The sequence below is a fragment of the Schistocerca americana genome, chromosome X (assembly GCF_021461395.2).
Source record: "Schistocerca americana isolate TAMUIC-IGC-003095 chromosome X, iqSchAmer2.1, whole genome shotgun sequence".
In the NCBI taxonomy this organism is placed as follows: domain Eukaryota; kingdom Metazoa; phylum Arthropoda; class Insecta; order Orthoptera; family Acrididae; genus Schistocerca; species Schistocerca americana.
The window spans coordinates 466,143,373-466,159,681 of NC_060130.1; the positions used below are offsets into that span (position 1 = coordinate 466,143,373).

Here is a 16,309-nt window from a genome sequence, read left to right on the forward strand (position 1 = left end):
ACCAGCAGTCTGGCAGGCCCCAAACTGCTCGGAGTGTAGCTGTTGTTGAGAGGGTGCAAAGTTTGGTGATGCAGATCATCGTTTGACTGTGCAGGAGATTGCCCAAGATGTTGGAGTGAGTAAAGATTCTGCACATGCGATTTTGCATGATGATTTGAACATATACCGAATGGCTGCAAAATTCATGCCCAAGTTGTTGTCACCGGAATGAAAAGATCTCAATTTTGACATTGCACAGGACCCTCTGGACACCACCAACATTGATCCTGGGTTTCTGAACACTGTGATAACTGGAAATGAGTCATGATTGCATGGCTATGACCTAGAAACATAAAGACAGTTGTTGCAATGGAAGCATCCCGAGTCTCCAAGGCTGAAGAAAGTACAGCAGGTGGGAAGCAAAATCAAGGTGATGCTGACTGTCTTATTTGATGTCCATGGAATTGTGCATCATGCATGTGCACTGGACAAACAGTGAGAAAGGAGTACTATCAAGATGTTCTCCAGCGACTCTGTGACACAGTTCAGTGCGAAAGACCAGACATGTGGGCTGCGAAAAACTGGCAACTGCATCACAATGCCCCCGCACATTGCATCCCACTTCATCCAAAATTTCTTGGCCAAACATGGAATTACAGTCATTTGCTAACCTCCCTACTCTCCAGACATGGTTCCTTGTGACTTCTGGTTGTTTCCAAAATTGAAGACTCCACTGAAAGGATCCCGTTTCGAGAGTAGAGAAGAGATAATGCGGAACACAATGATGGAGCTGAACGCTATTCGAAAAGAAGACTTCCAGAGGTGTTTCCAGCAGTGGAACGATTGGTGGGCTAAGTGTGTGCAAGCACAAGGGGCCTACTTTGAAGATGATTAGGGTTCCAACCCCGTCAGGTATTCGAAATATTTTTTCTGACCGAAGGGCGGATACTTTTTAGACAGGCCTTGTATAGGACACTTGCATGACCCACTGTTGAGTACTGTTTGGATGATTGGGATCTGCACAATGTTGGATTAAAGGAAGATATTGAAGCAGTTCAGAGCCATGCTGCTAGATTTGTTACCAGTAAATTCGATCAACATGCAAGTATTAAGGAGATGATTCAGGAACTCAAATGGGAATACCTGAAGGGAAGGTCTTTTGAAGGGACACTATTGATGAAATTTAGAGAACAAGCAACTGAAGCTGACTGTGGACACATTCATCTGCCACCAATGTACATTTTGGATAATGATTATGAAGACAAGAGAAGTTAGGGCTCATACTGAAGCATATAGGTGACTGTTTTTCTCTTGCTCCATTTGCAAGTAGAACAGGAAAGGAAATGACTAGTAGTGTCACAAGGTACCTTCCATCATGCATCACAGAGTGGTTTGGAGAGTGTGTATTTAGGTGAAGGTGTACATTTCTTAAGGATTCATCAATTGAATCTCAGTATGGCATCTGGCACAACTATGATTAATTTTATGTGAACAATCTGCTTGAAATCACTCCATACATATACTCCTACATATTTTACTGAAGTAACTGCTACCAGCAAGCATTCTGCTATCCTGTAGTCATGGACTAATATGTCTTTCTATCTACATATACACAATACATTAAATTTGCTTATGTTGAGGGTAAGTTGCTACTCCTTGCACCAAGTGCAAATCCTCCGCAGGTCTTCCTGAATTTCACTCCAGTCCTTGCTTCGTCTTGCAATCTGTTATGTACCTGCAATGAAAAACAATTCTGAAACATTTCTAAAGAGTAAAATCACTCCAAGTACATGTTTGCATGTGTATTTTGAACAATCTGTATCAGTTAATAAATATAATCTGTATAAGGACTATTAAAGCATAACATTAGTAGAAAAAGGAGTCAAATACATAGGTACTCATATATTCAATAACTTACCAGAGCATATCGAAGGTCTTGTAAGTGATAAAGATTGATTTCAGAGTGAATTACAGAACTTCCTGTTGGCCAACTCCTTCTACTCCATCAATGAATATCCTCACAAGGATTATAGCTCATGTAGGTAGATTTGTATCATATCACATGCAAGCCTGCAGCAATAGAGAGTTCACATTTGAGTCAAAGTGAGAAATAAACATCTATAAAGCTGATAATGTTTTAGATTTACTACATATTTAATGTAAAGTTTGCAATGTTATTTCTCTGACCACTATCAAATTCCTACATACTCTTCTTCGTGTGTTTATTTTTTATTTATTTATCTTTAAGACAGAAACTCACAGTGAAACTTACATTTGTTGCAGCATATTCTAAAGCAAGTAAAACCCATGACAGACTGCTACACTTGTTACATCTGCAGTTTGTCTTAAAGTAATTTTTACTATCTTCTCTTTGTGTGTCTAGTCTTAGTCTCCTGTCATTTCAGCATTTTGTAACATAGCCTTTGTTTTATTGTTCTTCTGTTCAGGTCCTTACTCCCTGTATCAAACCCAAAGTCTCCCCCTTTCTATTTCTCTCTCTCTCTCTCTCTCTCTCTCTCTCTCTCTCTCTCTCTCCCTCTTCCTCTTTTTCTATGTCATAGCCTTTAGCCGCCTACATACAAGGTAGTTATTGTATTTGTACTCTAAAAACACTCTTGGTGATAAGGGTGATGTGAGTGGCAGAGCTGAAACAAGTGTCATTAATGACATTGACTACTATTGAATGTACCCTAATTTCTACCAACTTTAAGCAGCAGACAAAAATGTGTTCAATACTACTATAACTATGAAAACAAAAGCAATGCACCAAGTTAACTGATGAAATACAAATGTTAAATGTAACTGACTTTGAAATAACCACATTTATTAACATAACAATGAAATTAATCAATTATTGATAATATAATATATATGGATAGATAAAATCTACACACCAAGTGGCGGCAGGGGAATACACACACACACAAAAGAGTTCACCTTTGGCAAGCTATTAGAGCCAGTGGCTCCTTCTGGTAGAAGAGTTGAGGTGAAGGAAAAGGACTTCCCCTTCAACTCTTCTGCCAGAAGAAGGAGCCACTAGCTCTAAAATCATGTAAAAGTTAAAAGTTAAACCTTCCTGTGTGTGTGTGTGTGTGTGTGTGTGTGTGTGTGTGTGTGTGTGTGTGTGTGTGTACTCTTCAGCCAACTTGTTCAGTAATAGAATAGTGTCATCAATTTTACATCTACATCTACATACTCTCTCTGCAAGCCATCACACACTGTGTGGTGGAGGGTACCCTGTACCACAACTAGTTATTTCCTTTCCTTTCCTGTTCCACTCACAGATAGTGAGGGAAAAATAACTGTCTGTATGTCTCTATATGAGCCCTAATTGTTCATATGTTGTGTCTCTGGTCTGTATGTGAAATGTATGTTGGTGGCAATAGGGTCGTTTTGCAGTCAGATTCTAATTACAGTTCTCTAAATTTTCTCAGAAGTGCTCTTCGAAATGAATGTCTTCTCCCCTCCACGAGTTCCCACTTGAGCTCCCAAAGCATATCTGTAACACTTGCGTGCTGATCTGACATACCGGTAACAAATTTAGGAGCTTGCCTCTGAATTGCTTTGATGTCTTCTTTCAGTCCAACCTGGTGCGAATCCCAAACACTCAAGCAGTACTCATGAATAGATCACATTGGCATCCTATATACAGTCTCCTTTACAGATGAGCTACACTTTCCTAAAATTCTCCCAATAAACTAAAGTTGACAGGTTGCCTTGCCTACCACAATCCTCCCATGCTTGTTCCATTTCATATTGCTTTGCAATGTTATGCCCATATATTTAAATGGTGGGACTGTATCAAGCAGGACTTTAGATTAGATTAGATTAGATTTACTTTCATTCCAATTGATCCGTAGTGAGGAGGTCCTCCAGGATGTGGAACATGTCAGAAAAACAACAATACATGACAAATATTTAAACTAAAACAAATAAGCTAATGTACCATTCCACAGGTCCCAAGTGGAATGATCGTCATTTTTTAATGAACACTAAGAGTCATTTTACAAATACTATTGCACTGAATTTAAAATAAAAAAGTTTTATATTTATTTATAAGGTAAGAAACATGTAATACAACTACTGTAATACTTATTTACAATGAACACATTACTGCACTGAAATGGTGCAGAAGTTAGATTATAATTACACACACACACACACACACACACACACACACACACACACACACACACACACACACAAATTTTCAGTGAACACATTACTGCACTGAAATTGTGCAGAAGTTATGTTGTACTTATATACAAATCAGTTGGTTTTCCTCAGAAATTCATCAATGGAGTAGAAGGAGTTGGCCACCAATAAATCCTTTAGGCTTCTCTTAAACTGAATTTCATTGGTTGTTAAGCTTTTTATGGCTGCTGGCAAGTTATTGAAAATGTGTGTTCCTGAATAATGCACACCTTTTTGTACAAGACTAAGTGACTTTAAATCCTTGTGAAGATTATTCTTATTTCTAGTATTGATTCCATGAATTGAGCTGTTGGTTTGAAAAAGTGATATATTTTTAATGACAAATTTCATTAAGGAATAAATATATTGGGAAGCTGTAGTTAGTATCCCTAGTTCCCTAAACAGGCTTCTGCAGGATGTTCTTGAGTTCACACCACATATAATTCTTACTGCACGTTTTTGTGCCCGGAAAACTTTAGCTTGGCTTGATGAATTACCCCAGAAAATAATCCCATATGACATTATGGAATGAAAGTAAGCATAGTATGCCAGCTTTTTCATTTTTATATCCCCTATGTCTGACAAAATTCGCATTGCAAACAGAGATTTGTTAAGACGCTTCAGCAGTTCTGTGGTGTGCTCCTCCCAGTTGAATTTATTATCAAGCTGTAATCCCAAGAATTTAACACCGTCCACTTCTTCTATCTTCTTGTCATCATATGTTAGACATATACTCTTGGGACACCCCTTACAAGTTCTGAACTGCATGTAGTGTGTTTTTTCAAAGTTTAGTGACAAAGAATTGGCTAGGAACCAGTGATTAATGTCTACAAATATTTTATTGGCTGATCTTTCTAAGACTACACTTGATTTGCTATTTATTGCAATGTTTGTATCATCAGCAAACAAAACAAACTTGGCATCTGGTAATGTTACTGATGAAAGGTCATTGATATACACAAGAAAAAGTAAGGGCCCCAAAATGGAACCTTGTGGGACCCCACATGTAATTAGTTCCCAGTTGGATGATGCCTGATAGCTTGATACATGTCTCTTTCCTAATAACACCCTTTGTTTCCTGCCAGAGATATAAGATTTGAACCATTTTGCAGCATTTCCTGTTACACTATAATATTCTAGTTTACTTAAAAGGATATTGTGATTTACACAGTCAAATGCCTTTGACAGATCACAAAATATACCAGTTGCCTGCAATTTTTTGTCTAATGAATTAAGTACATTTTCACTGTAAGTGTAGATAGCCTTCTCAATATCAGAACCTTTTAGAAATCCAAACTGTGACTTTGACAGTATGTTATTTGAGATAAGATGGTTATAAAGACGACTGTACATTACTTTTTCGAAAATTTTTGAGAATGCTGGCAACAGTGAAATTGGACGGAAATTTGATGCTATTTCTTTATCTCCCTTCTTAAACAGTGGCTTAACTTCAGCATATTTCAGCCATTCAGGAAATATTCCACTGATAAACGACTGGTTACACAGATAGCTTAATATGTTACTTAGCTCAGAATCACATTCTTTAATTAACTTTGTTGATATTTCATCATACCCACTAGATGTTTTTGATTTTAAAGATTTTATGATGGACATTATTTCTGTTGGGGTAGTGAGGGTCAAATTCATATTATGGAAGTTACTTGAAATGTCTGGTCTAAGGTAATCCATAGCAGCATCTACCGAACCTGACAACCCCATCTTTTCAGTAACAGTTATAAAATGTTTGTTAAAAAGTTCTGCAACACTATACACATCTGTCACCAATGCATCATTTACTCTTAATGCTATTTGTTCCTCTTCATGTCTGGTTCTACCGGTCTCCTCCTTCACTATATCCCATATTGTCTTTATTTTGTTATCTGATATGACTATCTTTTCCTTGTAATATATTTGCTTTGACATCCGTATTACAGTCTTTAATATTTTGCAGTATTTCTTATAATGTGCTATAGCATCAACATTGGAAATGTTTCGGATTGACAGATACAGTTTTCTTTTTGTTTTACAAGATACCCCTATTCCTCGAGTAATCCATGGCTTCTTTGTAGACTTTGCTCTAACCTTGGTAAGTTTTGGGGGAACTACTACTAGGACACTACTAAACAGAACATTACGGGTTTGTGTTTCCTACTCACCTACATTAACTTACATTCTTCTACATTAAGAGCCAGCTACCATTCAATACACCAACTATATATGTTTTCTAAGTCATCTTGTATTAACGTACAGTCACTTATCATAAACACCTTCCTGTACATCACAGCATCATCAGTGAACAACCACAGACTGCTACCCACCTGTGTGCCAGATAATTTATGTGTATAGGAAATGTCAGTGGTCCTATCACACTTCCCTGGGCACTCTTGATTTTACACTGTCTCCGATGAACACTCGCCATTGAGTACAACATACTATAGATTCTGTTAAGAAGTCTTTGTGCCAGTCACAAATCTGGGAGACTATTGCATATACACATACCTTCAACAACAGTCTGCAGTGAGGTGGTACCATCTCGAATGCTTTTCAGAAATCTAGAAATATGTAAATTGTCTGTTGCCCTTCATCCATAGTTTGCAGTATATCATGTGAGAAAAGAACAAGCTGGGTTTTGCATGAGCAGTGCTTTCAAATGTCATGCTGATTTGTGGACTTGAGCATTTTGGTCTCTAGGAAATTTATTATATTCAAACTCAAAATATGCTCTAAAACTCTGCAGCAAGGGGATAGTATTCACAAAGATATTGAAATACTAAAAAGATGGCTGCTGTCTTTCTCAAATTGTCTGTAAACTATTGAGTTTCATGTGCTTCTTAGCATTTAAATGGTGAGGGCAAACCTACAAGTTCTTGCCTTCACTTTACAAACGTTGAATGTACCAATTTCTGTCAATAATTAGAAGAGCAAAACAATGAGATCTGAAAATTGCTTTCAGAACATTTTCTGATGAGGTGGGTATTTCAGATCTCCATCCAAACATTGTAATTTAAGTTTCTAGGCAAAGGCTGGGATAATTCTTGATAAAAGGTTGTGCCCAGTTTCCTTCCTCATCCCTTCATAATCGAAGTTCTTGGTCGACCCTCCTACCTTTCAGTGACAGAAATATACACTCAAACTTGACTGCACTTGGTCAAGGAGGTTAGCAAAAATAGGCTCAGACTGTTGTGTGTAATATTAAAGTATAGATTGTTTGCAAGAGATGCAGGAGCAGATAGATTTGCAAATATGCTTTATGGATGGGGAATTGGAATCTTATCAAAAATGAAGCAGAAAAGCAAGGTTGAACTGGTGCTGACAGTTCTAAAACAATGATGTGTTATGATCAGCATTAAAAATGAATACATTAAGTGAATGAATGTAGTGTGGTACATGCATTCCAGAAGTCTTCTAATTGCATTATTCTTAACACAACAAGCTATGCTATAGTTTTATGAGTATGAGAAATTTCATCAGTCAGATTCTTTGAACCTCAGTATCAGCAGCAGGCAATCTGACAGTTTTCTTCACAAGTCAGTTCTATTCAGTTAGTTAACTTTTCTATAAGTTTCACACAATTGCTTCTTACATCTATTTTCTCCTTTTGTGGAATCAATTTCCTGTTTTTCCTTACATATAGTGCAGCCTGGATTTTGTGCACAGAACATGATGAACTTGTTATAATTTTGGTAGTTTTCTGTTCAGGCTGTTACTCTCCAGTTGGCTTCCAATCTATGTTCTTTGCTCTCCATTGGCTGCTGTATGTGAGATACATTGGTACAGTTCTTTCTCTAACCAAGCTAAATGTTTGTTGATTATTTTCAGGACTTACCTTTCACTCTTCATGTTTAAAAGAAGACAGTGGTGAATTTCTATATGGTGGTGCACTAAACAGGATCACACTTGCAAATTAAAGAAAATAAATATATTTTGACAGATCTGACACTCATCTTTGGCTTATTATGCAGTTATTTTGCATACAAAGTTATATAACATAAAATTTAATGAAAGAACTGCTCAGGAAGCAAAATATGCATCTCACGAAATAAAGTGTTCATCTATCAATTAACCAGTGTGCCATATAATGGCTCTATATAAAAAATGTCAAATATGGAGATATTAATGAGATTAAAAATGTTACTACTTCTTTCAGGGTTCTTCGGGCTCATCTACTGAATTTGCTACACCTTTGAAAGTGCGCCAAGGCCCACAGAAGAAACCACCTGGCTTCCAAGCACACCTAGTGTGCCTTACCCCCTGTGTCAATGGTGAACAACCAGGCCAAATTACCTCACTTAGCATCAATTCATCTTATGGTCTGTAAGTACTGAGAAGCATAAGTGGATACAGTGAATTTGAAAATGTACCAAAGTTTCAATTTGTGGATAACAGTAATATACATAACAGTTGCAACTCCATTTCTTTTTTAATTTTAGGATTCTACGTATTACTGATAAAGTAACTGCTCTATTATCTTAGGAAACACTATCGTAACTGCCTTCGGAGTACGAAAGGGAAATTTGATGGCCAGTGGATGTTAACATATGTAAACCTATTTCTCACTGCTTTCGCACAAGGGAGCATTAATCATTATTTAATTTCAGCTCCTTCATGGAAGCATTTGTCACTATGTTTGGATACACATTCATTACTGGTACCACATAATAGTATGCATGAAATTTTTTCATGGGATAGTCTATAGAAAATTATGCCTAAATTGCCCACTAATATGATCTGTCAGCATATTAATCAGATATGATTGCAGTTGCAAATAATTTGTTCACTTACCCCATAAGGCAGATTTTCAGGTCCACTGAAATTGTCATTTTCTGTAGTTACTTCAGTTACTACTACTTTCTCATAGTGTCTTGCCCTTGAAGATGACACTTCAAGAAGATACCTCATCAGTTGTGCCCGAGGAGCTAAATTTTCCTTTTATTCATAAATCCTATCAACTGTGTTTTTCCATATCAGTAAAAAGGAGAAGTTCAGTTCAACTATCTGAAGCAACATTTTTGTGTTATGACATGCTACGAGCATAATAATAACAAAGTACTGTGGATAATAGCAGACTTCTCTCATACTAGTGTGCTGAAACAGAATTATGTGTAGTGCATTCTGTATGTGATGTATGTTACAATTTTCCATTGTAAATACTATATTCTATCCATGCAGTGCTTTTTACCACTTTTAATATGCACATTATAATATATTAGAAAAGGTTGTCTTGACTGTTAACTGTTTCTCAGGATGGCTTATGGGACTGAAACAGGGATTGTTATCATTGACATTGTTCAGAAAACATGCCTTCTAAATATGGCTTCACCAGATCTATATGGCTCAGCAGATCCTTACCAGAGAGTGCCCAGATCACCAAAACGAAACCCTGGTGAAAGCAATTCTCGTGAAGCAGATGAAAGATGTCGATCTCCCAGCACAGACCAGGTAGGTCCATAATTACTTTGTCTCATTATTGTGTTTGCTTGTGTTCTTGGTTACCAGAACATCAAAAATTCAAGATCCTTTGTTGATTGTCCACTGGAGGCAAATATTCTGATGATTAGAATTGTCATTTCTGTGTGCATATTACAGTGGTATGATAACTGCACTACCTCATTCTGTGTAATCACAAATTACATTAAATGTGGTGAATGTTGTGACAGTGCCACGACATTCAAAAGTGCCGCTACGTTAGTACGCGAACACGGCGATAGAGGCGCTCCGCAGCTCGGCCGAGCGCGGGAGCGCCACCTGGTTATGAACGGCGCCGGCCGCATGTCACGGCCCGGCAGTCGAGTGACAGATACGGAGTTAGTAACATGTAACCCGCGAGTGTTTCTACTTTTGTATCTCCACGCACTTTATTAGTGATTAAAGGTTATAACAGTGAAAGTACCCCAAACAAAGCAAATATATATGTTAATGACTAAATGAGTGGTTGAATATGGGGCAAAAATTATAATGAACAACACCACATCACCATTCAAGTTATGGCACATAGGCAACAAAGCACTGTATAGAACTGAAAATTGGACTGGATTTGGATTATTTTACCATTCAGATACTCCAATATTGGTGAAAACCTGATATATGGAAGTAGTGTTCTGTCAGCTGAGACTAGTGAACTACTGGAATGGGAGCAGTGGGGAGAAAGAGAAGTAAGGAGCAAGAAGCCAGAAGGAAGTGGTCTGGGTTGAAAATTGTGTGGACAGAAATAACTTGGAAAGATAAGATAGTAACTATCATCAAAATTAGCTCATAATACTGTCATACATGCATTAGCTATGCACTCTTGCATCATTGTGCATGAAATAACTGTAGATATTTTTGTTAGTTCACTGAAAAAAGTTTGCAGGTATTGCTCACATATGTGTCATAAGTTATGGGTAGACAGAAAATGATTGATCCAGTAATTTTTGTTCCACCAACTGAACACAACACTCCTGATTTCACACTATGGAGAGGCTCTCAGTATAACTAATAAGGACTTTCAGATCTAAAATGTCAATTGTTCTGAGAGTTCGCATACCCCAATACAAGTAGCCATTCTTAATCAGAAGAAAGAGCATTTCAAGGTCAACCTTTCCATTGTGCACAAACTGCAACAGCCAGTTGCAGTACTCAACAGTATTTTAATTGGTTAGTAGATTACTTGATTCAGTTTCTGTTTGTATTTGTACACAGCTCTGTGAGCAGATGTTAAGGACACTCAAGTCTGAAGTGCTAAATGGTGCAACAATTTTGTAGGACTTCATTCCAAGCCTGTCTTTAACTGATCTAGTTTACATTTTTGGTTAAAACTGATATGCAACTTGCCACACTATTTGAACAGTGGGTTAGAGGGTTATGTGGTCATTGCAGACTGCTTATGTGGTTGATGGTTTCTATGCAATACTGGAAATGCATGTGTCCTCATGAAACACTCTGTCATTGTGTAAATAGCTATGGGTCGTGTTTAGTGTTTGAGTTGTCTGGCTTGGCAGCACAGACCAAAACTCGTCACAGTAATAGAAAACTACATATCCTTCAGTCTTCTACTTAACAAAATTCCCTTGTCACTCTCATAATTTAACTCAGTATGTACCCCCAGTGCTTAGCTTAAAGTGCAAAGATTGCATGTATGAGTTTTTCTGGTGTTTCAGGTAGAGCTGCCAACATTTTCCTTTTTGCTGTTTGCTGCTTATGCACTGCCTATACCATCTGCTGTGACACTCACCATCCACACTCAAACCACCCAAACACCAACATACTGCCATACTTCAGCACATTTTGTGACTTGTTACTTACTCTTTAGATTGGTTGTATTTTAAACATTCATAAAATAAGCTCCCATTCATCAATTGGCTCCCTCCTATCCCTCTGTCGTGATGGGTCCTATAGGGTGAATTTCCCAGTATAACCATTGTCTGGAAACCACCAGTATTACTTTCCAAAATAATAACACCAGTTTGCACCTAATGATGCATATCCTTTTGGTAATTACTAATAGTCTTGGTATTTCGGGAGACACATAGCTACTCTTCGATGCCACAAATCACAGAAAATAGTACTGTGGACAGGTTAACTTTTCTGTGTCTGGCATTCCTTGGCTCTTGTACGTGATCACATTGGTAAATCTATCTTCTGGTTTCACCAAGTCATTGAACAATATTGCCACAAGCTGTGGCACATTGAGTATGGCATAGTGCTTAGCATTGTTGGTTGGTGTGCTGTGGGTTGCCAGTTTAAAACCTGGCCAGCAATTATTGGTTATTTAGTATTCATCATTTCTGGAATATTCTTAAAATGTGTTAAGTTTATAATGCTTGTATATTCTGGAATATTTAATATTTGTATAAAAAGCAGCACTCTCCATCCAGGAGTACAATTCAGTTCTGACCATATGTTGGTGTTGATGATAAACTTGATTTCAGTGCTACATATTGTATTTCACTGATGACATTGCTTTCAGATTTGGACTTTAATATGTTTACGGCATGGCAAAATACTGGGATCACTCCTTTTCACAGGAATCTTGAGGCTTGGAGATATTATTCTCCCCACAACTGAGGAGAGTCAATTGTAGATTTTCCAATAGCCTTTAATCAAACAATGGTATGTAGTGAGGTGAAACTTACCATCTGATTAAGGTTCCACTAAATGAACTGTCACAACAGGTTTTGTGTGTGTAGCAAATGTAAGTGATAAATAGTGTCCTTAATGCAGTTACACGTTTGGTCAGAAGTTTTCCATGACTTGTGATAAAAACTATATACTTTATTTCAATGTAAAAGCACTACATACAAATGAAATAGACTCAAAGTATCCACCCTATGCCTTCAGAAGAGCTGCACAAACTCTTGACATTCCGTACATATGATTTTATAGTGTTTTTGCAGGTGTTTCAATCTGACATGTCTGTAAATTATTCCATAGATCTTCAACATTAGATGACACTAGTCTTGTAACCTTTCCCTGTCACATTCATCCTATAAGAGTTCAACAGGTTTTTAGTCAGGTGACTAACTTGGCCAAATTATATTCTTCAGTTCTCACATTTATCTTGTGTATTGACATACCCTCTGCATAATTTAGAAGCATGTTTGAGATCATTGTCCTCCTGTAGAGCCAGCCGCTGTGGCCGAGCGGTTGTAGGCGCTTTAGTCTGGAACCACGCTGCTGCTACGGTCGCAGGTTCGAATCCTGCCTAGGGCATGGGTGTGTGTGATATCCTTAGGTTAGTTAGGTTTGAAGTTGTTCTAAGTCTAGGGGACTGATGACCTCAGATGTTAAGCCCCATAGTGCCTAGAGCCTCCTGTAGAACAAACCCATGACCAGTAAGTCTGTTTCTAGATGGAACTACATAGTTGATCAGTATCCTGTGATATCCTTCCTTCTTTAATGTTCCATTGATTCTCACTTGATCACCAACATTATCACCTACAAAACATCCCCACACGACGACTGATCCTCCACCATTCTTCACTGCTGGCATCACACATTGACTCTTCACACATTCCCCATGAACTTGACTGACAAACATTCAATGAAGGCTTCCAAATACTTCAAACTTAGATTTTTCCTTGAATAACACCTTGGACCATTGCTGTGCACTCTGGTTTTTATGTTACTGTGCCCATTGCAATCTTTTCACCTGATTTTGTTTGCATAATAGAGGTTATTTGGGCCTTATGCACCATTTTCAAGCCTTGTTCACAAAGATGGCATTGCACTGTTGAGACAGATATTGGCCCTCCTTGCACATTATTTACTTCTCAGGTGCTATATGAGTCCTCTGATGTTTACTCTGAACACACATAAACTGCTCTCCCTGTATGATGTTACTTGAGGTCTTCCAGATCAGGAAACACCTACATTGGCACCAGTTCGCTTGAATCGTTGCAATGTATACACCACTGTAGATTGGGCTGTGTCAACTTTTGATGTTATCATCATACTAGACTAGTCTTTCTGATGCAGAGCTACAATTGTAGCACATTTTTCAATTCCAGCCTCCTCCTTCTGTTGCATTAGGAGGTAATATGGTATGGAGCTGATTAGGCATACAAACAAGCTGCAGTATCCATACAATTTACTGTAAACTAATGTGAGCTGTTTGATACACAGACTGATGACCACAGATGTGAAGTTCCATAGTGCTCAGAGCCATTTGTTTGATACACATGAGATGATGCTCTGAGGCCTGTTTGAATGGAAACCTTTGTAGGTAAAGGCACATTAGTGTGGTCGCAGGTACTCATAAGCACCCCTCTGTGCGAACAATCAGTCAAATACACAACAGAGTCTCTTTCTCTTCACATGGTTATTCCTGTTTTATCATCAGAATGGGGATATTATAGAATATTCAAAATGAAATACCTGTTTTAACCACAAATTTGTAGTTGTGATAAGTAATAAAAACATTTTGTCTGGTAGTGTACTTATGAACCGAGAGCAAAAGGAGTCCACAAAATATGTGTAGAAGTGATACAGATTTACATAAGATGACATGGGAGTGTCCTAAGATACCTTTTTGATCTGTTTGAAGAGAATTAAATGTGACATGAATAATAATAATAATAATTAATAATAATAATAATAATAATAATAATAATGAGGGTGATGATGACAGTGGTAGTCATTACACCCTTTCAGGAAGGTGGTTATCATGGACTCATATATTTTTGTGTTAATGTGCCGTAACTGGCATCAGTGAATATGTGAGATTGATTAGGCTAAAGAAACGACAAGGGATGAATGTGGCCACATTAAATGGTCTTCTAGTTCAGATCTGTGAAGGAGCAGTTGCTTTTAAAGGAATCACTGATCTTCTTTAGGACTTCACGTGCAGGTTTCCCTTTATTTTTACTTTTATCTTAACAGGAAAAGGCAGCATTATTATTTCATATGGATAAAATTAGCTTGCATGTTAATCTTTGTGGCACATAAAACAAATTAAAAGACATAAAAATATGACTATTTGTTATTCTTGTTGTTAATCATTTACAGAATCACTGCAGGGTAGTAAGAGTTTGTCTGTATTGTTGCTTACCTGCTCTGTGAACTCATGTAAAGTTTGGTGCAAACATTGTCACCTGTTAGCACAAGAGCATTCCTAGGATCTGAGCGATTTTGAGGGAAGAGGGAAAAGATCACTTTTTTTTTTAATTTCGTGGAAGGGAGAGGGAGGGAAAGAAACGAAGGACAATTTCCTACTAAATAAAATTCAAAGCTATTGGAAACATTGTATTTATTAATCACCAAATGTACCCAGAGAGAGAGAGAGAGAGAGAGAGAGAGAGAGAGAAACATAGAAAGTTAGTACAAGATTTGTATATATTTTGGAAATTTGTGATAAGGACTACGGGATCAAACTTCTGAGGTCATCATTCCCTGGGCTTACGCACTACTTAATCTAACTTAAACTAACTTATGCTAAGAACAAAACGCACGCACGCACGCCTGAGAGAGGACTCGAACCTCCAACGGGGGGAGCTGCACGAACCGTGACAAGACGCCTCAGATTCCATGGCTACCCCACATGGCTGTACATATTATTTTGCTACCAGGTGTATAGTGTTCAGATTTGTGTGAATATTTATTTACTCATATTTTAGTAGTTTTTGACATTGGCTTGTAACTTGAGCAAAAACATTGCCAGTTTAAGGTAAAATGATATTAGAAGATCTTAAAAAAAAAAAGTCAGCTAACATTTTCAATTGCAAGGAAAACAGCAGTGAACAGTGAAACAGTTTTGAGAATATGTGACATGCAGTGCTCGGCACACTTGCTACTAGTCACTCTCGATGGCTTTTTTCCCCCACATTCTTACTGACCTGAAATGCCTGTCTGTAAGCAGAGCAGGATGTGAATTCAGTTTGCAAAGTTGTTAATTTTTGTTTTCTGAGGGGAAGGATGGGATGAGGGGCCAAGCAGTTGCCATACTCTGACACTTGTGGAGCACAGCCTTTTAGTAGTGGCTTTGTCAGTTGGTTTATGCTTCAGAAAGAATTTTTTTAGTGGATACTAACTCTCCAGGCATTCAGATAAGTTGTAAAATTTCATGAAAAGTTGATGACTACTCATTAGTTGAAACCAGTAATTATAATTAAACATTGTACAACTCTTGTGATGGTTTAAATGCTAGAAATGTGTTTCTTATATTTGACATGACATTATTGTGGAATGTAGTTGAATTGGTACTTTAAGGTGCATTGCCAACTTGTTTATAGACATTGTGTTTTTGATGTCTTCTATACTTTATGATGTGAAGTAGATGATCTGGAACACTGACATGATATACATACAAGGCTGTAATTATTTATAGAAACTATATATTTTGTGTAATATATGTGTCTTGATGACGGCGGTGTAGTTCTCCCAGTCTGGTGCAAGTCTTTAGATTTGAGGCTACTTCAGCAGCTCGTAGGGTCAGTTTTGCTTCTTGAGTTACCAAGCATCTTCTAAGTTAGTCTCATGAGGCTGAGTGGGTCTTGCTCCAGTCTTTTCCGTGACAATAAAATTGGAGATGACCACTAGGTATTGGTAGCCCCCAGTGCTAATCATGAGACCATGGGTACATCTTGTGTCTTACAAGTAGACAATTTCACAGTTTGACATTACAGCAGACTGTATTATTTGCTAAAAATAAAGATACAAATCA

General features: G+C 37.6%; 1 protein-coding gene across 3 annotated transcripts in view; it reads left to right on the forward strand.

Annotated features, from left to right (window-relative positions):
- Nucleotides 1-16,309, forward strand: part of LOC124554816 (syntaxin-binding protein 5) — a 981,379-nt gene that overhangs the window by 777,491 nt on the left and 187,579 nt on the right. For all 3 annotated transcript variants that reach the window (XM_047128475.1, XM_047128476.1, XM_047128477.1), the window contains exons 12-13: nt 8,321-8,487; nt 9,417-9,612. In XM_047128475.1, coding sequence (XP_046984431.1) covers nt 8,321-8,487; nt 9,417-9,612 — 363 coding nt within the window. The remainder of the gene's footprint in view (nt 1-8,320; nt 8,488-9,416; nt 9,613-16,309) is intronic.